Source organism: Pteropus alecto, unplaced genomic scaffold, assembly GCF_000325575.1.
Source record: "Pteropus alecto unplaced genomic scaffold, ASM32557v1 scaffold157, whole genome shotgun sequence".
Taxonomy (NCBI): Eukaryota; Metazoa; Chordata; class Mammalia; order Chiroptera; family Pteropodidae; genus Pteropus; species Pteropus alecto.
In genome coordinates this window covers 3668260-3693470 of record NW_006440626.1, presented here as the reverse complement: position 1 = coordinate 3693470, position 25211 = coordinate 3668260, and the positions used below count along the sequence as shown (strand labels likewise).

The window sequence follows — 25211 nt, the reverse complement described above, 5'->3', positions numbered from 1 at the left end:
ATTCCAGGCATGGCCCCTCCCATTCCAGGCATTCCTCCAGGAAAATTACCAGGCATTCCCCCAGGAAAGCCACCTGCGAAAATAAGTGAAAAACTGTATAGACACCAACCAGATTCCCAAGTCACCAGATAGATACTATTTTCTATTGTGCATGAAAAAGGGGTTCTGCAGAAAGGGTGATCTGATCCTAAATTCCTAACTGGGTCATGGTGGGTAGTCCTGGCTCCAGGCATAGGACTTCTTTAGTTAAATGTTTACCTTTGCCTTAAGCAAGCCCTGTCCATTGTTTTTGTGCCTCTAGGTTAACAGGACTTTGTAATAAGTGGAACCATCTTTAAGAGAGCACGAAATTTTGTTAACTCTCCTGTAATCCAATCCCCACCTTGCTTTCTCCACCTTATGTTCCCTCCTTAATTCCAAATGCATAAAATAAACTGCAAAACTGTCATTCTCTGGAGCATCTGAGATCTTGCTTCCCGGCAACTGTCATCAGTTTTGACTCAAACTCTTAAAAAAATTCTCTACAAGCTTGAACATTTATGTTGACACTACCAATTAAAATAACACACATGTGCATCACAAAAAACAAAAGTGCTACTAAACACAAACTGGTCTGAACATTCTACTATCCCTCAAAATATTTTCTGTATCTATGAGTTTATTTCCGCTTTTGTTGTTGTTGTTCATTTTGTTCTTTAGATTACACATTTACGTGAAATCATGCGATATTTGTCTTTATCCGACTCATTGCCCTCAGCGCAATACCCTCTAGGTTCATCGAGGCAATCTTTTTCTATCCCCTTCCTTTTAGTCTGTGTGTCTTTTAATCTGAAGTGAGTGTCCTGTAGGCAGCATATGTAGGGGTCTTGTTTTCTTATCCATTCAGCCATTTTGATACTTTTTCTTAAGTCCCTCCAACGTTTCCTGTAATACTGGCTTGGTGTTAATAAATTCCTTTAGCTTTTTCTTGTCTGGGAAGCTCTTTATCTGTCCTTTGATTCTAAATAACTTTGCTGGGTAATCTTGGTTTTAATCACTTTGAATATTCTGTGCCAAGCCCTGCATAGTTTCTTTTGAAAAATCAGCTGCCAGTCTTATGGGTGCTCCCTTGGAGGTAACTGCTTTTCTCTTGCTGCTTTTAAGATTCTTTCCTTTGTATTTAACCTTTGGTATTTCAATTACAATGTGTCTTTGTGCGGGCCTCTTTGGGTTCATCTTTTCTGGGACTCTCTGAGCTTCCTGGGGTTGTATGTCTATTTCCTTCACCAAGTGAGGGAAGTTTTCCATCAAATAGCTCTTCAACGTCTTGTTTTCCTTCAGGTACCCTTAAACATGGATATTTTTACATTTGTGTCCCATAGGCTCATTAAATTATTAGTATAGTCTTGGCTTCTTTATTCTTGCCATTCTAATTACGTATCCTTGGCTTTCCCATCTTCTATATCGGTGGTTGGATCCTCTTTATCCACTCTGTTGGTTTCCTCTAATATACTCTTCAACTCGGATGTGTTCTTCATTTCTGACTGGTTCCCTTTTATAATTTCCATTTCCATGTTTTTTATCTCTGTTAAAGTTCTCATTGAATTCATCTACTCCTCTCCTAAGTTCATCGAGCATCTTTATAATTAGTGTTTTGAACTCTGCATCTGTTAGATTGCTTGACTCCATTATTCCTGGATCTCTGTTCTGTTCTCTCATATGGTTTCTACTTGTCTTCCCATTTTGGCTGCCCTTCTGTGTCTGTTTCTATGTACTAAAAGCAAAGCTCTTAAGTACCCTAGTCTTATTAGTGGGGCTTTGTGTAGTAGGTGTCCAGTGGCACAGTACTGAGAGGGGTTCAGCTGCAGGCCAAATTTAGCCCCGGCTTGTGCCCCTCTGGGGCCACCTGGTAAGATTCAGCAAGCAATCCACAGATGCTGTGCTTACAGTTGCCTCAAAAGGCCACAGCAGAAACCGAGGCTAGTTTGAGTCTTGGATTTGCAGAAGATACAACTGGATGTAGCTTGGGTGGGGCTGTGAGTTAGGGGTGAGGGGGAGTTTCAAGGAATCCTCTGGGTGGAATGACTTCTGTTATCCAGTCTGATTACTTCTTTGAGCTGCATTGCACATGGGAGGGGGGAAGCCTCAACAGAAGAACACTGGATACCTCCGGCACTTCTACCAAGGAGAAAGCCTCACCTCCAGCCCTCAGTCCAACAACTCAGTGTCCCCCTGTAAGTCTCTGGTGCCCCTCAAGCAGCCAACACAGTGCTGGTGCTCAGAGCCAGCAAATCCGTCACTGCAAGTCTGGTCACGGACTCGGCCCCTTTAAGATGAGAGTCTGCCGCTGCCACAGCCTCTGTCCCACTCAGCTGCTGGGGACATGACAGCCTCGTGTCTTCGCGCCCCCTACCTCCTACTATTGCAGAGTGATTTCTTATTTCTCTCCCTAGTTGTAGGGCTTCTGTTCATCTAGAACCCAGGTGACTCTGCTTGCTGTTTGCTCTGATTTTCCTTCACAATTTGGATTTGGTTACAAGAGAAGATGAACAAAGCCTCTGTCATCTACGCCATTTTGCCCATGCCACATCTAACATAAAATTTTTAATTAGAATGAAATTTTCTAGAGGTGAACATTCTAAAGATTCTTCAGTGTCCCAAAGAGTAATGACATTAAATATAATAAACGTATCAGAGCCCCAAAATAATAATATTCTCCAACTGTTTCCAATACTAATAGGTTTAATTTTTCTTTAAAAATACCTGGAAAAGAGCCATACTGAGCTCCCGATTGTCGTCTAGCTTCTTCCTCCTTTAATAGGAAAAAAAAGATAAATTACATAATAGGAAGGGAAAAGTCTGCTGACCACCTCTACCCTATCCATTCAAAATCATGAAAAAAGTGTAAAATAAGCTCGTTATTGAACTTATAAGAATGACAAATTTCAAATGGAAATAATGGACTAAAGCATGGTCCCCGACCCCCGGGCTGCAGACCAGTACCAGTCCTTGGCCTATTAGGCCACACAGCAGGAGGTAAGCAGAGGGCAAGTGAGCAAAGCTTTATCTGTATTTGCAGCCACTTCTCAAGGCTAGCATCACCGCCTCAGCTGTGCCTCAGATCATCAAGCATTAAGATTTTCATAGGAGCACCAGTCCCTGGGAATTGCTGTATAGAACTGCAGTCAGCAGTAAATAAGAGCCAGGAATACAATAATACCCTAAGAGCTCTAATATATTATTATTTCCCTTTAATGGTTTAGCTATAGAAACTTTACCCTCTGGGCTCTCTCATGTTCTTCCCGAGCCTTCTTAACCCTTTCCATTCTTTCTTTGATCTCTCGCTCTTCACGTTTCCGCTCATACTTTCTCCGATGTTCAGCAATTTTCTGGGCCTAGGAAAAAAGAGCCACAGAAAAATTTTCTCTATGTAAGTTGAATAAAATCAACACAAATCTACAATTTTGTTAAAGAATTACTTTTCTTTGTGGAGAGCTGTTTAATTCAAAACATAGTTCTGAATAATGAGTTAGATTTACCTGATAGAAAAAGACCTGATGTAACTCAGGCTCTAACAAGTCCACTGTGAAACAGAGGAAAAAGGCTGGGATTTGGGGTTAGAAGTGTTATAAGTCTCAAACAATTAACTGAGGCAAGAGAGACAATTAGGTTTTAAATTGCATGACAATTCTTGTCTGATACCTGCCGTGGGAACACATATACCAGTTATTTGCCACAGTCTAACTACCATTGTTTCCTGTTTCCTCATTCATAAATGAGGGGTAGGAGAGAATATATAAATCTTACAGAACAACTAAGGATTAAGAGAAAAATACATATACCAGGCACTAGTACATTGTCCGTGACAAATATCTGAAATCTCATTAAATGTTGGAGATTCATATTGAATGATTACTTAAGCTTGTTTATGATTTTTTCGAGAACCTCATGCTCTAGAATACCTCACATAATAAACTTGCTGAGTTACCACTGTTATAAGAATAAAAAAAGTAGTCTCTGACAGTAGTAGTTAAGTTGGATTTACTATGTGAATGCATTAAAATTATTTTAACCAACAACTTTAGGCAGATATTATTTGAAAACAGAACATTTTAGCTTTCAGATTCACTGTCATTTTTTAAAAATTATTATATTTATTTTTTCCCCCTCTTTAATTTCCCCCCACCCCCGCCCCCTCCATCCCTGGTCTATGGATGTTGCTGTTTCCCCTTAAGAATTGGATATCTGAAGGCGGCGCACACCCGGAGCCTGGTGCACTGGGGTATGGTCCGTGGCGCCATCTGGGGCACAAACTCAGGACCTTCTGCGTGTAAAGCAGATGTGCCAAGAACTACATCATGGAGCCACTCCCCCCGGCCCCGCCATATCATTTTTAAAAGGTCGAAACTTGTTAACTTTCACAAGGTCCTTATGTTTTATATACAGTAGCCGTAAACACCTATGATAAATAAGAATAAACCAAATTCAATTTTGAGTCAAGTTTTGTAGATTTTCTTTCCTTCCTTGCTGTAGACTTAATGCCCTCTTTTCTTTCTTTTTGGTTATAATTCTATTGTAGGCTTCCAAACAAAGTAATTGAACTTGCTATAACACAGCATGAAAAATGAAAGCATGAATACCTAATGAGATTTCCTAAGCTGAGCACACACTTCAGTGATTAAAGGTTAAAACTTCCAAATGTTTGTTTCTTTGCATCTGTTTTGCAAGTAAGTTACTGCCTGGAGCTCAGCAGTAGAGCCATGAAGCATTACAATAATGGCTTCTCTTTCTTTAACATACCCTTGGTTGAACTTCTTTCAGCATCGCACTAGCATCTTCATCATAATCCAATTTACATGCGAGGGCAAGATCATGGGCTGCTTCTTCCCAATGTCCCAGAAGTCTGAAACAGATTTAAACTCATTTTAGGAACATTTTACACATACTCCCTTATATAGCCTGGTGTCTTTCTTAATATAAAAAGGACTGTTAAAGAAGAGGTGTAAGTTAAATGTGAACTTACAAGTTTTCATGAACCAATTCAATTACTACGCCCTACTTTATAAAAATTTGAAAGAGTTTAAATTTCCTCTATGGTTAACTATAAACCTCTTTCCTACTAAAAAATATTTAAAAACTTAAAAAATATTGCTTTCTTAATTCAAAATATCATGAAATTAAAAAACAAAATTATAAAAAGCCACAGTTCTCAACTCATCAAAAGCAGAATTAACACAATGTACACTTAACATGCTACGGTCTATACAAGAGAGAAAATAATACATGGGAGCACATTTTATTGAAAAAGGAGATAAAGGATAAATCAGAAACTAAAGGTTGGTGGGGCAGGTTTGAATGAAGTAGGGGAATAGCAATGGAAATGAGACTTCTCTGGGTATACCTGTTAACTCAGTTTTCACTCCTTAAACGTGAAAATGCTTTATACACTCAAAGAAGAAAAGTAAATTAGAAAGGACAGAAGTAAAGCAAGCCCACACCTGAATACAAACAGATATAAAAAGAGGGTAATTATTTATGGCATTGACAACATAAACCACACATCGCACAGAAAATATTAATTCGAGTAAATTAAAACGGCATTTTGATAGCATATCTTAAGTGGAAGGTAGGTGAGAACTGCAAAACAACAACAAAAAACTTTAAACTTAGAGAGTACGTTAATTTTGGGGTATAATTTTGACACAGTTTTATATATACGATAGGATAACACAAGTAGGCATATATATTAGGGACAAAGATTTTAACTCTAGGAGAGCAGTGTTCAAAATAAAAGAGAAAACATTTAATGTAAATTTTAATTAAAAATATCAGTATAAACTCAAAATTTCTTTTTTCCCTTAAAATCATTATTTAAAAATGTTTTTTCTAACTGTTCACTAAAATGACCGAAGTAATGATATCCCAGAAGCAATGATAACATCTCATGGCCAAATTTGAGTTTCCATAAATATGATTCCCACTAAAATAAACTATAATTTCTTGAAGAAATGGTTTATTCTAAGTTTAGGACAAGCAACGTATAAGATGACCTCATGCTATGTTGTACCACAGGCATGAAAATGTTCAACTACCTACTACTGGGATCTCAAGAGGATCAACAGCAATGCACGAGCTCTCCTACACCCACAGGGCATTAACAGATCTTATTTTGACCTTTACATATATCTCTGTCATATATCTTCTAAATCACTACAGCGAGTTAAGTCACCTAAATACAGCCATCCAAGCATACCCATCTTCATCTCCACCCACACTTGAAGGACAGCAGCTTTTCAATCTACATTAACATGTCCATGTCACTGGACATTTTATCCCCGAGCTACAAACACCCATTTGTATAATGTTAAGTTTTGCTTCTAGGAATAATTAATTAATCTTGGTTAAATTCACCTTTTTCTGATTTTTCAGGTGACTTAGCATTGACTAAAGTGATTTGAGGCTAGTGAAGTATTTGTTCTGTAATATGTTGTTTGTTTCATGTTAAGTTACAATGAGAAAATCTGAAAATAAAAGAAAATTTCTAAGGACACCGATATAAGGTGAGGAATAGAGCAAAGAAATAAAATGGAGTCACTATGGTCAAGCTTCTAAATTATTAACTTCAACTGGGCTGAAGCATAAAGAAATGACTATTCTTCTAACAGATGCCAGGAACTTAAACTTTTGAACTTTCCAGACCTGCGTCAATACCTGACACACCTCAGTACACTGGGTGTCAGTGCCTGGACACACATCAAACTTTCAGAATGACTCAAGAAGGAAATGTTCAATTGTCTAGGCCATAGGACATCTGATGATTACCATCTTAGACCAATCCAGAGGCTAAGAACACAGAACTAACTCTTCTCAAGAATACACTTTTTACTATAAGAACCCGCAGCTTTTCTTTCTCCTTCAGAACAATGAGTATTTCTTAGTTGTGTTTCTGGTTTGCAAACGCCCTATGACTCTTGAATAAATCTTTGCCGTTTATTTCTAGACAAAACCTCCTGACTCTGTGAGTTTGGTCAACAAAGTTGACTCTCTTTTCTTGAAGATAATTTTGAGAAAAATCCTTACTTTAAATCTGGCTACGTGTCAAAAAGAGTGGTTTTATTTTAGTAAAAGGAACAAAAAGAATTACTTGTTTGTTCCTTACAATATTCTCTCAATTCTTCATACTGAGCACGTATATTATTATTACTCCGAAATTATATCCTTAGGCAATTTTTTTGGCAATTGTTTTTTTAAAGCACATCAAAACATCAGACTTAAATAAAGAGTTCTGAAAATAAATAAATTCCATTACTTACCTATGTGCTTTCCCTCGCCACTTGTAGGGCTGCGCTGAGTCAGGATTTATTTCAATAGCTCTGTCACAGTCTCGGATGGCAGCATTTGGCTTCTGTAATTTGATGAAGACACTAAAAAATATGTGTGATATGAAAGAGATTTCATTTAAAACAAGAACATCACTGGGAACTGCCACAGAAGCAATTCTATTTAAATAACTGAGCAGAAATTATTCACTAGGGGATGCTATTTTGTTAAGTTCTCACCTGGCTCTCTTGGCATAAAGAATGGCCAAACGAGGATTCAGCTTGATGGCATCTGTGAACAAGTCAATGGCTTTCTGTAGTTCACCTAAAGTGAAACAAAAGTTATTGAGAAATAGCTAGAGGGTAAAAAAAATATTAAGAAAAATCGTTGATTTCTTACGCAAGTAGTCTTTCACATCATTTAGTCTAGTTAAAAAAAAAGACCAGTTTCTGAATTAATATACAAAACTGGCTCTTCAAATAAAACTTTACCAAATGTATACTGTAAATCACTCAAGACAGGTAATACCACACTCTTAGTAGGGCTCAATTTAAAAAAAATAATAATAAATGAATAAAATTTAAAGGATAAAATCAATCATTCCATTAATTTTTATTTTATCCATTAAGTTTAAAGGATAAAGTTAAACATAAAGAAAAAAGTACCCCTGCTAAATACACAAGGCTTATTAAAAATAAAATTTATTATTTGAATTCACAGGAATGGTATAAAAATTCAAAATACCCAGACCTCATGAAAGACCATAACCCACATTTTAAATTCATTTCTTGTATCCATTCACATAGTTAGCTTCTCTGTTTATTGGTTCCTTCAGTAAGTCTTCCAACAAATAAAACATACTACAGAATTAGAACAGTTCTTTGCACAAGTCTAATTCTTGGACACAGAAAACATAGGGAGGCAAGACAAACTGAATTTTAGAGTAAAGTCACAATTCACTTTGAAAAACATATTTACCCAGCTAGTAAATGTGTAAAGGACCTTAACAGAACTCATGAAACAATGCAAAACAATGTTCAGTCTTACGAGTTACTACTATGTCTATTACAAGTTATTATGCCAAGATGTCTAATAAGCAACTCACACCTACCATGTTCAAAACTGAACTCTTAATTCCTACCCTCCCTCCCTATCTCCAAATCCATTCACCCTACCCCTATCCCTAAATTCCTGATCAAATAAATGGCTCTTATTTAAGGTCTTAGAGGTCAGCGAACTTGTCTGGTAAGGGCTGTATAATAATTATTTTAGGCCTTGCAGACCAGAACAATCACAGCCGTTCAACTCTGCTGTTGTAGTGGGAAAGCAGACACAGACCATACGTACATGAATGGTCTACTACATTTTTACAATAACAGTTTGGCAACTATAGGCACATCTCACTCTTTTGTGCTTCTCCTTATTGAGCATCATAGATGTTGAGATCTTTCCAAATTGAGGCAGCAGAACGATTCCGATTCACTTTATTGTGATACTTGCTTTATTGCAGTGGTGGAATCCAACCCACAATATCACCAAGGTACGCCTGTACTGATCTATCTCAAGCCCAAAACCTTAGAATCATATTTGCTTCCCCAATCTAAAACCTAAATCTTCTCATTCTACTTTCAAAATACATCCAGAACCTAACCACTCTTCATTTATCACCCTAGTCCCACATTTGCACACTGTGCACCAATGGGCCACACGACAGTTTGTTAGCAAACTACTGGCTCAATATGGTTCAGTTTCAACACTGGATCATTCCATTCCTTTTGATGTCTTTGAAAAATTGTTTTTAGTAGTTCCCAAGAGAAAAAGCTAGAACTGCAGGAAAAAAGACATGGAACAGGAAATGAGGGTTGCAGTGGCCAATCTGATTCCAAGACCTGAGAAGCTGTTCAGTGCCCAACATATATACACAGCTTATTAGAAAACAAACATGATTATTTAAGAATAAATTAAGTATATTTCCTTTCAATTTGTAAGAATTATTTTTTCAAACAATCATTAACTTGTTAGGACTTACATACTTATTCAAATGTTTGGACCTATAGCTGTATTACAAATGAAACTCTTATGCAAATTTTTTGGCCTAGGAGTTCTGCGAAAAAGTTAAGACACTAAGGGCACTGTAATAAACAGTCTAGGAACCTTTGCTCTAATCCAAGTCACCATCATCAGCCACCTGCACTAGAAAATAAGACTCGATTTCTTGTTTTCCCTCTCTGGGGTCATGAAGATGCCATCTTGGATCCGTTGTGGGGAGCATAACCAAGAAGCCCATCTTTTGTACTCAAGACTACATTTCATAAGCTGCTCCCAGCTAATGACTGGATACAGTAGCAAGGATACCAAGGCAGCCTTCCCCCCAAGCCCATTCTCATGAGATGTGCAACTCTTCTAATGGGCAACTTTGTCTTTCCAAGACTTTCTCAGAAACAGACCCATAGTTGAAACTTTTCCTATAACAGCCTTTCCATGTCTCCTACACAGGGAAAAGACCTACATGATCATCTCAGCGCCTGCCCAGATCCCAGACGCCTCTGGCTCTTACCCTGCTCTCCCACTTCCCCCCAACAGGTTATTTTCCTAATAGATGGTCTGGCACATTGACTCAGGTTTTAGCTTCTACTTCTCCAGAGAACTAATATACCCTTATTTGTCCATTCAATTTGATTTACATAAAGTAGCAATAATCCTTTTCAAAAGCAAATTCATGTCATTATGAAACTCCCCTAGTCAAAAAACCCTGAATGGTTTCGCATCACCCTTAAGGATAAAATCCTAAGTCCTTTGCATGATCCACAAAGTTCTTTAGTTATTTATCTATCCATCCTACTCACCACCTTCACACCACTCCAGGCACTTCTCTGACCTCCATTCTACCGATCTTACCCCTTTTACTCACCACACTGCAGCTACACTAGCCTTTCTGCTATTCCTTGAGTATGTAATCATCCCACACACTCTCCCAGTTAGTCTCTGTACTTGTTCTCTGTCTCAAAAGCTCTTCTTTATGTGGCTCACTCTGTTCACTTTGCCAGATACTTTCCTGACCACCCTATACAAAATATAGCTTCCATCACTAACTACTCCTTTACTCAGCAATATTTTTCTTCATCTTTATCTTTATCACCTAAGATATTATAAGTTTGTTAATTTTTGTTCACCAGTAATACGTGAAGTCCATGAGGTAAAAAACTTGGGTCTGTTTTGTTTTCCACTGAATATCAAGCATCTAAAACAATGCTTAGAGCACAGTAAGCCTTCGGTAAATATTTGTTGAGTAAATAAATATATTAAACTTAAAAAGAATAAAAATACTAATAATGTAACAGATGGAAACACTAATTCTCACTTAATAAGAATATTTACGCTTTATTAATACCAGTACCTTAATAAGAACAGCACCAGGTACTATTCTAAGCATATTACACATTATTTATTCATGTATTCCTCATAACTCTATTACGTAGGTACTATTATCCTTATTTTATTACAAAGGAGAAAACAGAACAGGAAAAGAAAGTATCTTCTCTAAGTTTACCTAGCTAGTGCCAGAGCTGGGATTCAAACACAGGCACTATTGCTCTGTAAGTCCAGTGTTTAACTATATTCCAGCCTCTCCAAATCCATTATAGGTGGGGCCTGAACCTATAATCCCTGGCTTACAATACTAGTGTTTAATCCCTCTAGGATATACTATAAAATTGTATGTATTCTAAAATTAGAACTAGGTTAAATTTACACACAAATATAGCTGAAAAAGAAATAGGGAAAAACAAGAACTTGACTTATTAGAGGTTGGTGGCTTCATTTTCATTTTGTTAAATTCTGCTAAATCAATAAATAAGAAAATGAATTTTTTAAAATGTAGACAGTACGCCAAAATAGTGACAAAAATAATAAATGAGTTGACAGTATGGCACTCCAAGATTCTAGGCAAGTCAAAACCCCAGAGCCCTCAGGTTATTTATTCATGAATCTATAAAATGGGAGCAGCATGAGGTTTTAATGAAATAAAACACAGTAAAACATAATAAAATCGCCAGGCACGTAGAAAACAAAAAATAAATGGATAAATAGACATTTTAGGTGGTAGGAAAATTAAGATTATAGTGTGGAAAAGGAATGGTAAGGAAAAGAAGTGGCTGAGATCCACTGATGGGTATAAATTAAAAGCTGAAATAGGTAAAGAGCTTTACAGAGAAACACTAGAACACAATTAAAAAAGAAAAAAAAAACATTGTAGGACAGTAAGATCCAGCTAGAATGGAAGATTAACAGTCAAAAAGAAGACAACAAGGTTGGGAAGGCAAAATATGGGATCGGACTCTAGCAGGCCTAAAAATATGACCTTCAAAGATCTTCAAAATATATGTAAAAAGTCACAAGTTATAAGGGAGTGTTTTTAACAATAAAAAGCAGTTTTATGTAAGAATCATCTAAGGAGAATGACTAGAAAGCAATAAAGGAAACAGACATTTCAGGTAGGCAAATTATTAAGGACACTGCAATAGTATAAACACTTAAGGACCTAAAACTTAAAAAGGTAGTGTAAGGTTACAAAAAATGGAAGCAAATATATTTTCCAACCTGAAACAGCCATCGATATTGAACTTATCTGGAGATAAAACTAGTCATCTTCTAAGTCTATGAATAAAGTCTAAATGCACATCAGCATTCTGTTAACAGCATCTATTCAGCAACGGCATTATGACGCACTATCAAACAGCTATGAAGGGATCTGCATAGTACCCAAGCTAACAAACAACCTGTCGTTATAAATTATAACTGATTAACAATATATTAACTGGCACGCTCCTGCTCTGCTGGGGTTTTTGAAGTAGCTCTAACACTCAGACTAGAACAAGAGCATTATGCCTATGGCCAGCAATTGCCAAGAGTGTTACTACGTAAAAAGTTGAGGCCACCGTTCTAACACTTTTATTGAAAAAAGCCTTTCTGCTTTTTAAAGCCTCTTCTCAGTGGAGAAAGATTCAAGGATATAATCAGGAAAGCAGAGTTTGAACCACAGTAGGATCTGTCTATGCCCTGAGGCAAGGTAACTGATGCCTGAGTGATGTCAGCCTCTTTATCCAGGGGGAAAGGGTAGGTGGAAAATAAGGATACTTTTTTCTCCAATATAAGATATTCAATAAATTTGTTTCCTTGCCCTTTCCTACTATTTTAACAGTTACAGTGGTAGAGAAGAGAATGTTCAGAATATCACAGAAATGTAGCAAAGAGTAAAAATTCACTCACCATCATTTAGGGCATCAATGGCGGCCCCCTTTTTATCATTTGCCTGATCCATCATCTCCTCAGTTATCTAGGAGAAAATTGAAAGCAGACTTAGAATTAGTAGAGAGAACAAAGAGAAGAAAAAGAGAAATTTGGACATTTTAGGACCAGAGTAGTCAAGTCAGAACTCCCATTTTCATTCATTCTTCTCTGTTCTCCAAGGAGCAAAGAGAATAATTACAACTGATTAGTAAGAAATGATATAGGATGACCTTTAATCTTTTTTTTTTTTAATTTTTTATGACTTTATTTGAGCAAAAACTGAAAACTGCCAGGAAGCAAGACCTAATATGCTCTGAGCTTTAATCTTCTATATAAAATGACAAATTTCACTCCCTATACTCTGTCTTAGACATTACCGTCGCTTCCCTCCATCCCAGCTTCCCTCCATTCCAACTTAAGCAGGTTATTCTGCTCTTGTCTTGCCAACTCCTTCCTAGTTATTCACAAATATTAAAACTCAATCTCTACACAAGTAACTAAAGCTAGTTCCTTTCAGGCTTGAATCTTGAAAAGAGAAAAGAAATCTCATTCATTTGTTTCAACAAACATTTATCGAGTACCTATACTAAGACAGAACAGAAGATACAGAGATACAGACAGCACAATGATTATTAAAAACTTTGAGCATTTTAGGTAGGAAAGTTAAGAAGCAGTTTCCTTAACAAAAAGAAAATTTTAGGTATAGGAAAGTTAAGAAGCAGTTTAGGTAGGAAAGTTAAGAAGCAGTTTCCTTAACGAAAAGAAAAAAATCCAGTCTATTACCATTGCTGTGTACAGAATTACCAAAGGTGCTGGCTAATTCATTAAGAAAATGATTTGACAGGTTTAAGAATTGGAAGGAAAGTACCAAGTTGTCTTTATATTTACCTTGAAAACCCAATGGAAGTGACAAGTTATTAGATCTACTATGACAATTCAATAAAGTTCTCAGAAACAAGAGCAATACAAAAAACAAACTGAGTTCTAGCACATCAGCAAAAATCAATTATAAAATATAACAGAACGAGATACCATTCTAAGACCACACACAATTTTTATGGTGAAGGGAAGTAAAATTCTATTAAAGGACACTAGATACCATGTTCATGGAAAGATTACTTTGATTATTTCAACCTATCCCCAAATTAATAAATTCAAAGCAATTCCAACAAAAATTCCTACAAATTTTAAACAAACTTTAAAAACTTTAAAAAGGACCAGATAGTAAGACATCCTACAAAACCAAGGTAATTTGAAAAACAAAACAAAAAAATGATGATGGCTTTGATTTATGACAATATGGTACACGATACCCTGAACAAGTCTAAAAACACCCTTTTTAAAAGCCACCTTTGACCTAAGAACTCCTCAAGGAATGAAATGAAAGCTTAAAGTCCAGTGAAATAGCCAAGTGCTGCTCCATCTGCTTTCACACATGAGGCAGGTGTCAAATCTGGTGACCTTGCAATTGTTTTTGAAGGCGGTGCAGAACACGTGAACAAAGTCTAGATTCAGGTGAAGAGAATATGTGTTGTCTAATCAGACACTCTCCAAAATAAATCTGAAACCCCAAATGCCTATACCTGCATGCATAATGGTAAACCAAAAACAAACCTGTCTCAAAGAAAGGGACAGCCAAGTAGAGAGAAGAAAAAAAATTTCCTCTGTAAACTCCTAACCACAAGCCAGGCTTTCCAAGAGAATTCACATTACTATGTAGTTAAACAACAAAAAAACCACGCCAAAAATTTAAAGTGGTCTTTGAGTTGGCAGTGCCAACTCAGGGTCTTGATAAAAGCAAACACAACCCTCTTTGGAGGAATACAACTTCTATTCAGGCCTCAAAAATTTTCCACAGTTGAAGTTTCAAAGAACTCACAGTTAAAATAACACGTACATGCACTATCCACAAATAAACAAGGTTCCTCAATGAGCAAGAGTCAGTAAAAATAACAGAAGAATAAGACCAGAAAAAAAGTTCCACAAGAATTTAATTTAATTGTTTGAGAATTAAAGCAAGTTTGGAAAATGAGTTAGGAGCAAGAGACTTATAAATAATCAAGTGCACTTTATAATTTTTTTTTTTTTAACGCCTACAGCACCTGGTCTTCCTAGGTGGTCTCCTATCCAAGTACTAACCAGGCCTGACCCTGCTTAGCTTCTGAGATTAGACGAGATCGGGCACGTTCAGGGAGGCATGGCCGTAAAGCAAGTGCACTTTAAAAAGAATCAAAAATAAAGTATTAAAATGAAAAACATAAGCATTCGAACATCAATGGAACAAAGACAAAGAAAGCATGCATAATTCAGCAGAGTGACAGAGATGGAATTTAACAGTGAAGTCTAGTACGTATCTAACTAGGGCTCCAGAATGACAACAGAGAGAATGGGGAAGAGACACTATTTCAAAGAGATACTAGGTGAAAATGTTCCAGAGCCAGTTAACAACCCTAGAATTTAAGATGCCAAATAAATCCCTAATAAGATAAAAATTATAAATCTAGACACATTGAAGTGACAAAGTATCAATAAACAGAAGACATAATTTTAAAAATTCATTCTACAAATAGTGACAAAAAATATTTATATTTGTTCTTAAAGATGCACAAGATCTTTATGGAGAAAATGTTAGTAAGTTATTGAAAGATGCTAAAAAAAAAATACCACATTCATGGATAGTTAATCTCAATAATGAGATGAATCTTCTCCCTTATTTGATTTAGATTTATTGCAATTTTAATTGGAAAAAATATCCTAATTTTTGGTAAGGAACTTAACAATACGTTTCCCAAATTTATATGAAAGAATAAAGGGCCAAGAACAACCAAATACTCCTGAAGTGTTGGGGGTCTCTGCCCTACCAGATAAGACAATACAAAGCTATGCAAGACAAATGTCATTAGTACATGGGAAAAATTACACAGAACAAGAGATCACCACCAAAACAGACCCACAAATATATGAAAACATTGTTGAGGAAAGGAATTCTTCAATAATGGTACTGACAGGTAGATTAAAGGTTGAACAGCAAATATATAAATTTCCAGAAAGAAAAACAGTATGTTACAATTATAATCTTGAGGTAATAAACCATAACATACAAAAGTTATTAATTTAACTGCACTAAAAGATTAAGGCACTATAAAGAAAATGAGATAAGCCACAAATTGATAGAAAATATGTGGAGCCCATAGACAACAAAATGTTAGTCTCCAGAATATAAAATGAACTACAAATCAATAAGAAAAAGACAAACAACCCAGAATAAAAATGGGAAAAGTCAGACTAGGACTTCACAAATACCTGTGAATGACTAGTAAACATTAGAATATGCTCACCTTCATTAGAAATCAGGCAAATGCAAATCAAAAACCATAAGGACGTCGCATTTCACGCAATAAGACGGGCAAAGATGAAATCTGACAGTACCAAGAGTTGGTGAGGACATGGACCAATCTTTTAAGTTGCTATTACCACATTACAGTGTTTCTCAAGCTTTTTTATATAATCAACTCACCTCCCAAAGTGCCTTTTAAGACATTTTTTTCTTAATTCTCACCCACTCCATTTTTAATATCACAGATATATAGCACATATGTTAATGTTATGACCCTTTGGAAGACCATTAACCATTGTAATATAATATGTTTTTTTCAACACCCCCCCTCCCAAGAACCAATTTTACTGTCTTGAGGGCAATATCAAACCAGATGTGACAAAATCATTTGTCATTACACATCCCATTAATAGACAATTCCCTTTGTAGTTATATATAAGCTAAAGAGCAGTCAAATCAGCTGCAAATAGAAAAAGCAGGTAAAAAGAAAATAACAAGAACTTCAGAGACTGTTAGATTAAAAATAATGAGAACTTTCAAATATTTTTTGTAGTAAAAGAAAATGCTTTCCTAAGTCAGAAAAAGATTTAATTATGTGCTTATCCTGGAATAATTATGTCATAAAATCATCACAAAAGATGGGACCTTCATATTCCTTACAAAAACAGAAAATAAGCCATCAATCAATCTTACCTCTACATTTTCATCTCCCATTTCTTGAGGGGCATCAGTGTCTGGTTCAATCACACCTTCATTGTCAATTTCTGCCAAAGTCAAGAACATGACACCTGAGGCTATTAAAAACTAATGAACTATGGTTAGTGCAACTAATAAACTGAATATTTTACTTTATGTTAATTTTATTTAAACTGATACACTGTAAAATATTTCCTCATTAAACATGACTTTATTGTTTTGGTAAGACATGTCATTTTAACTGTTGGATTATGTACGATATTATGCATTTTATTGTTAAGTGGCAAGTGAATAGTTTCTCGTATTAAACTTAGACATACTATTGATTTAGTCAGTTTCAACAGATTCAGTTCAAATATTTTGTTCTACATACCAATGTAATGTTAAAAATTTTTTTATACAGACAACACAAGTTACAGTGATAATTTGATATAAATCATGATCAAGTATTTGTTTAATTATTTTTGTTTTAAAAAACAGCATGGATTAATTTTTAAATAAAGGCATGCTTCTGATGCGGAATCAAGCCCCAAAGCTAGTACACTATAACCAAAACAGTAAAGAGAGAGACTGGAAAGAGGTTATGTTGTAAATTTCATGATGAAAAACTAATTTGCTACAGCAAAATGAAACAAATTAACTGTTACACATAAAAAACCTTAAAAACAATAATATTAGGAGACGTTTTCAGCAAAGTGAATTTGGTAAATTTACTCTTAACAGTGAAAAAGAGAATAAAATTAAAGTTAGCTAACTGGAATCAGAATTAACGTCTAACCAAAAATTTTTAATCAATTTTTAACAGGAACTGTACTTGTAGCTTTGTCTAATTATGAAACAGCTTGATTCCTACACAAAAAATAAAATGCTTTTAGGTGAAGAGTTGGTAAAAAAAAAAAATTTATAGTTATGGAAACTATTAGAAGATTTAAGACTAAAAAAAAAGATATTTTGCAAAAAGTGAAAGATCTTCAATTAAGCCCCCAAATGACAAGCCTTTTCTAATAATATCAAAGGTCAACTAACTCAAAATTTGAAAAGTTTGCAATTACTTTTCTTTAGCTTTTACATAGGTTCTATGAATTAAGAGATTGCCCAGTTAATAACTGGAGTACATATTTATAGTCTCAAAGAACTTATAAATCTATGAAGAGATTAATTTTATCAGTTTTACAGTTCTGAAAACCAAGAACAAAAACCCCACCAAACTCATGCATAGATATTAACTCTTCTAAAATGAACCAGTTTTATCAAGGTGGATGCAAGTCCTAGAAGAAAGTACTTTTTTGGCACTCAATGCAATTACTGGATAATTTGCATATGTTTAAGACAACCTGCCTAAATGACCCAACTTTTCAACTGCAAATTTTATGACGTTGGAATACAGATCAAGTATTTCCAACAAAAATGTAACATCTGCATTGAGATGCACTATAAGTATAAAATACACTGTAAGTAATTTTTCCATACTGACATGTTAAAATGTTAATATTTTAGATATATAAAAGTATACTATGAATTAATCATATACTTGTTTAATTGTGGCAACTAGATATTTGATATCACTGATTTAGTCAAATTAGTAAAAATCAACACAGGATCTTATCATGAGGTTATCAGATAAGAACTACCGTTATCTTCTTACCTACCTAGATCACTTTCCTCACTTGATGGTTCATCTGTCTTTATGTTATCCTCCTCCTTCTTACTATCTGTTTTTTCTTCCTAGCAAACGGAATGCAAATAAATAATACTATCAGTATTTAATAATACACCCAGCATCTATATATACCAATTTACACAAATTTATAAACTGTTCACATACATTATATTTCACCTACGTTTCCTTTCTCGTTAAATAATACTATCAGTATTTAATAATACACTCAGCATCTATATATACCAATTTACACAAATTTATAAACTGTTCACATACATTATATTTCACCTATGTTTCCTTTCTCATTTTGTTTTGATAAACAACTTTTAATTTTCCATTTTCAGTTCTCTTTTAAAGTTAAATATAGGTCCAGCCCCTAATCCAAACCTTTTAGAAGATGAGTTTTAAGATTTAAAATAATTTGTATTTTAGAAAGCTAATAAGATGCATATACCATATATTATGTAACACCGTCAACAGGCACTGCAGCCCACAACTCTCCATAATCAAACACATAAAGTTTATGCATTCATAGTAACTGAGATTAAGACTATAAATACCCTCACATTTGCTCAGATGTTTTACTGTCAAACAAATTTACTACAAATCTTTACATTTCTAAGAGTTTGAGTTTCGGAATTGCAAATAAGGGACTGTGGAACTGTAATACAAATGATGAAGAGTCAGAAGAATTTAAAGAGTAAATCCAAATTTCCTTCCCATTCTTCAGTACCCAGTGTGGTCTGTATATCCCATTCGAGATATTCTACATGTACATGACAACTCCACGCTTTGACTTTTCCATTTAACGAGAGTATCGTAGAGAACCTACCGTGAACGCTCCACCTAGAGCTATTCACTCAACTGTATTAGTATATCATAAGTTATGTAACCAGCTATTTAGGTTGCAACATCCTGTTTCTTAAATACTGGAATCAAAGTCCATCTTATTACAAAATATTTGCTGAGTTCCTACCACGTGCAAGGTGCTAGGTGCTTTAGCATATATTGAGAAAAAGAGCAATCGCAATTCTAAATCAGAATGTATTAAAAAACAATTTTAGCAAATAATTTCATCTTCATACATATTTACTGCACAGCAAAATACCCTACTCTAGGGCTCAGAAACTACCAAACTTACAAAGGAGTCATCTAAAAAAAAGAATACTTTGGGGGCTTTTGCTTTAACTTTTTTCATTTCACTTGTTCGAAGGTATAATTTTTAGTTTCACATCCAAACAGATAAACCTTGTTTAGGATTCTAAATAATAACACAGCAAATTTTCTTAATTTAAGACAACTAATTAGAAAACTTGGGGAAAAAATCTTCAATACACGAAGGCAGAATATAGGAGAAAAAAAGAATTCTCAAGGAAGCATTTTTGAGAGTATATAACCCCAACTCCCTTCTCTAAACCAGCCACTGGTGACCTTCCCTGGATCTTACATACCCTTTGAGCAAATATGCTAAAGAAACACCATGAATCACACTCAGAAACATCTCTCAGAAGGTAGGGCAGAAAAAAATTACGAATTACTGATTTGGCATACTGGTTCATTTACTTTGCAAATACTAAAAGTACCTACCCTGTACAAAGTACTGTGCTAAATGCCAAAACACAAATGTACACAATCACAGAACTTACTACCTTACTACCTAGATTATGCAGGTAACATACATATAGCATTTATTCTCATTTATTCTAAAACATAGTGAACATTCAACCCCAAATTCCTGGTTTTAAATTAGATTCAAGGAATCTGCTGTCCAAATATAAATTTTACAAAGATTTTATTTCCAAGTGATCTTGGGAAAATCAGGAGTTTCTTGGGAAAACATCCCTAAGAAACCTTATAGTGCTTTATCACTATACATACAAATAAAAAAAATTCAAAACTTACCTTGATATTTTCTTCTGATTTAGTTTTATGAGTAGCAGGTGGTATTTTACCCCCCATGCTTGAGAAAGATGAGACAAAAAGATATTTGTTTAGAAAACTAAAATTCACTAAGCCAAACAACTTATGCTGTAAAGTTAGATGTTTAGATGATTACCTTTTCAAACCTTACTTGAAGTTTGACATTTAGTAAGAATAGCTCAATTAAATTCAAAAAAGCAGTTTAGAGAATAATTTTTAAGTCATCATATAATAATTAAAAACGTTTGTTTCCTCTGACTGGGACCTACAAGGATTCTTCTTGCTTATATTCACATTCCCCTCACATTACAGATTTTTCTTCTCATTCCCTCTAAACTCCACCCATCAGTACCTCCCCTTGGCAAACCCTTATACCCAAATATTCCAGGGCAACACAATGAATTATGTACAGCAGTTCCTCATACAACACTGTCTCACTCAACATTGATTATAACATGGATGAAATGCCACAGGAACTTAATTCTTGTTTACATCAATTAGCCTATAGCAAAATTGGTTTCATTAATTGTCATTTAGCTTAAAGTCACAGAACCTATCAACAACGTTAAGTGTGGATTCACTGAACAAATAACTTTAAAACTAGGGAGGTGGGAAAAACTACGATAAACTAGCACTGTATGCTCCACTTCAGGCCGACTCTGCAGCGTGTGGGCTACATGCAACAGAGCAACAACTAAAATGTTCAGTGGATTAAGAGCACTCCACAATAGTGAAAGCTGGAGGTCATAAAGACTTACCTGAACTTTGCCTTAAAAAAAAAAAAAAAAAAAAAAGGCACCATTAACTCTTATGTAAAACAAGGAGCTACATTAACTTGGAAAACAGAAAGGAACCTATTCCAAAACACCCTAAAGTGTCGATTCTTTGTAACTGGAGTTATCATATCCACCTTACATTCATTTCAGTTGGTTGTAATTTCTAGTCATAGGGTACATGTATGTTGGATTTAAATGACTACTGTTTTTCATAAGTTCTTTTACCAATTTACACTTCTATTAGCAGTGTATGAGAATTCCAGTTGTTTCACACACTGCCTAACATTAGCTACTGTCCACATTATTTATTTTGATAAGTGCGTAGTAGTTATCTCATTGTAGTTGAGTCCTTTTTCATGTATTCTTGGCCATCTGAATAGTCTTTATTATAAAGTTTAACTCTCATGCAACTTTCTATTAGGTAGTCTAACACACTTATTTGTAACTGTTCTTTGTATATTCTGCAATTGGAGCCCTGTCAGTTTTACATGTTGCAAATACCTTCTTCCACCATGTGGCTTGCCTTCTCACTGTTAATGTTATCTTTTGATAAAGACGACAAGAAGCAAGAATATAAATGTAAAAAAGCAAATGTAATAAAAAACAAAATTCGGAGTTTCTTATAAATGTGCATTTTACCATTCCTTTTTATGTTATAGTTACCAAAAAAAATTTCAGGTACTTAGTATCCCTAATAATAAAGAAAAATAGTTCCCGTATACCAGTAAATAAATCATTACACGATCAAAAACATCTTAGTTTGCACTCAGCAAAGCAAAATGATTTAATAAGGAACAGGCCTATAAACACAAGAGAATTTTTTAAAACTTTGTTTTACAGAAAAACTACTTTTCAAAAGAATATAGTAATCAACTATTTAGTTCTTCGGGAAGTGACATGCCTCCCAAGAAATGTAGTAAGCTATCATCCTAAGGAAAGATTAGACAAACCTAAGCTGAGGAAAATTCTACAAAATAACCGGCCAGGAACAGTCTGCCAAGGTGATGAAAATCAGGGAAAAACTTAAGAACTGTTTTCAGAATTTAAGTGATTAAGAGGCATGACAAAGAAACACGACATGTAATTAGGAAGATTAGATAGTATTAATGCATCAGAATTTGTTTCCTGGGTTTGACAGCTGTATCGCTGAGGACTGTCCTTGTTCGTATAAACAACAAACTCAATGGTGTTGGGGGCACAATGTTGGAAACAGTTCAGGAAAAAAGTTCTTTGCACTGCACTTGCAATTTTTCTGCAAGCTAGAAATTGTTTCCAAAAAAAGAGAAAAATTTTAAACTTGGGAAGAAACAAGAGGGTTTATTCATAAGCTAGATTTAAATTTTCTATCATTCCAAATTCTAGTTAACCACTGGAAGGCAAAACCAATTTATAGGGACATAAAGTTCATTTAATTCTTCCAAGATTTAAAACTAGCTAGTTCCCTGCCAAAAATTGCAAATTGGACTAGTACAGGCTTTCATGTTAACAAGTAGTGCTGGTGCAGAAACCTTCCTCATATGAGATCACAAGACCAGTCATAATTCTCTTATTTTGATAACATTCAATCTACTCCATGCTGTATACTTACTTATGCACATGTACAAAAAACTGGGTGCTATATTCTAAAATCATTGAGCGTAGAAATGCATTCCATTCGCTTCATTTAAAATATTTACTGGAAAAGGACATACAAGATACACAATAAAGTTGTTAAATGAGAGACAATAGTGTCAGACAATGCTTCTTCTAGAAAAACAAAAATATCCCAAGACATATTTATTGAAGAGAATGTAGTCTCTCTGGATCACCAATGACCAGGGGGCCAAATCTTTTTTCTTCATATTTATTTTCGTCCAATTTAAAAGGTTGTTAAATTCTTTACATTGAGTTAAATTTTAAGCTATAAACAAATGGTGGAAATTATGGTTAATAAGCAAATGTTCTTCAACGTCTAAGCCCGGGTATCTATGACTAATTTAGTATGGAGAGAAATCTGACACGGTTTCAATTGGAAGAACCCTTATAGCAGAATTAGGCCTAGGAATATTCCTGGACCTAGAAATCTCCACATTCAGCCAGATCTGTCATCTTGGACTGCTTTAAGAAGAGTGATATGAAGGTAGAGACAAGAGGATCTGATACACTTCAAAAACCAGAGATTACAAAACTTTAAATTTAGATTGAAACAGAGATAGCAAGAGCTATGTTAACATCTCAAATTAAATTTAGAATAAGGTCCCTACACATGCCAAGATGTTTCATCCCATACTTAAACCAACAATTTAGGATGCCGCAAGAAAAATATAAATGGAACCAGAAATAAAAACTGGAATTACCTATGGGAAACATTAAAATAAAAATATGCCTAATTTTTTTAAATAATGCCTGACAATATTTTTCAGACTTTAAATTGGATTTCTTAATATAGCCATAATCACTTCTGCACAATTTACATACATTATTCTTAAATGTTTTAACTTTCTTCAGTGTCCCTTTTTCTCTATAGGCGTGGAATAAAACAGTATATCCACTCAGTATAATGTTCATTCTTGGTGCCAGCTATTTCTTCCTGTGGTATGTGTCTGCTTTACCTGGAATTTTAGATACGATTTATTAATTGTAGGCAGTTTCCTCTAATGAGTAGGCATGGAGAACAAAAGCATACAAATACCTTAAATGAGGCTTTTAGATCAAGTTGTCGTTAATAGTAGTTATTAAATTACTACAGTAACTAATTTTAAGTGTTCTCTGAATTTTACAGTATGTAACATGAGCAAAAATCTTACAGTAGCTAGAAAACTAGTGGGGAAAATAAAGGCCGAGAAAGCTCTTACAGAAAAAAAAAATACCATCACAGAAAACACTGATAGACTTTAAGTTTCTTCCTGAGAACAGCTTGTTAGAATATTCTTTCAAATATTTGGTAATCATGGCTTCATCTTACCCTATAAAATGTTAAAACAAACAGATCAATGTTTAGAATGTTACCTCTTGAGTCACACTGCTTTGCACTGTTGTTATTTATCACCAAGAAGTGCATTTGCATGTCATCTCTTAAATTCTCTATTAGTAGAGATTTTTAAAAATCATTTTGATTTCTTTCCTCCCTTAAATTTCCCTTCAATGTTTAGAATATGAATCTCTATTATATGGTAAATATCGAAACGAATTTCTGTATTTATTCATCTGTAGCCCCAGTTAATAAATAGTTTTCCAGCACCTGGCACAATGCCTAGTCAATTAATTCCGTGCACGTAGCCAAGTACTCTAGAGTTAAAGATAAGAATAGATCGTGGAAACACGCAGGGCCTTGAAAAATCATTTTTCTTAGTGTTTTAAAGTGTTGGAACTGCTACTACGGAGATACCGGTGATGTCCAAAATAACTCTACGCAGTTAGAATCGCTGTAAACTTAAAGGTAATGAAATACAGCTATCACTATTATAACTTATTACGGCAGTATTTTAAGGCAAAGTGCGTAAAGAAGCTGCTGATTGTCATTGCAACCTTAGCAGGACACCACAGATTTTAAGAAAAGTCCACGCGAAAGCAAAGTCTTGCAGCTTTCTCCCCTCCCCCTAGCGTCTAGTACTCAAGTCCCCGCAATCGTCTGCATTTGTATTTCGCCCAAGACACAGCCCTGGAGAACCCAGAGTGCAGGGACCCAGCTCTGCCTTGTCCTTCCCCGCATGTGTACTAAGCTACCGAATTCTCCATTAGTCCCTGGAAGTCGCCTCCCCTTCCTGGCTAGGGAGCGAGCCACGAAGAGGCGACGACTCCGCTGGCCCTCGTCGCGAAGCTGCCCACTCCTCTGCCCCGCGCCAGCTCCGGCCAAGCTCCCCCTCCGGCCAAGCTCCCCATCCGGCCGTCCCTCTTCCCACCCCCAACGGTCCTCGGGCCCGGGTCTCACCTCTCCACCCACTCCCTCAGGAATCGCATTTCCTCGGTGTGCAGTACGCTCGGATCCTGCTTACACATTTTCACGAAGGCCCGAAGCTCGCTCACTTTGCGGGGATCCATGGTCGGGAGGCTGCGGCCCGATTCCAGACCCGGGCACTAGCGCGGCGTGAGCGCGTAGAAGGGGGCGGCTGCCGCGAGGCAGAACAGACTAGAACCCCTTGGCCGCTGGCTCCGCCCACCAACGGTCTCGTGACCCCGGGTCCTTCGCCTGTGCCTGCCTACTCCCTTCACCTCTGCTCCTGCGCACTGGCTAGAACCTTCTAGAAGTGTGGCT

The 25211-nt window shown here is 35.7% G+C and overlaps 1 protein-coding gene and 1 pseudogene across 1 annotated transcript in view; both read right to left on the bottom strand.

Annotated features, from left to right (window-relative positions):
- Positions 1-25125, bottom strand: part of ST13 (ST13, Hsp70 interacting protein) — a 27840-nt gene extending 2715 nt beyond the window's left edge. The window contains 11 exon segments of the mRNA XM_006927125.3: positions 3-73; positions 2743-2791; positions 3258-3374; positions 4780-4882; positions 7293-7403; positions 7539-7623; positions 12568-12634; positions 16619-16689; positions 18271-18346; positions 20184-20241; positions 24888-25125. Of these exon segments, the coding sequence (XP_006927187.2) occupies positions 3-73; positions 2743-2791; positions 3258-3374; positions 4780-4882; positions 7293-7403; positions 7539-7623; positions 12568-12634; positions 16619-16689; positions 18271-18346; positions 20184-20241; positions 24888-24997 (918 nt within the window). The 5' untranslated portion in view covers positions 24998-25125.
- Positions 14679-14797, bottom strand: LOC112484291 (annotated as a pseudogene).
- Positions 25126-25211: the final 86 nt, after the last annotated feature.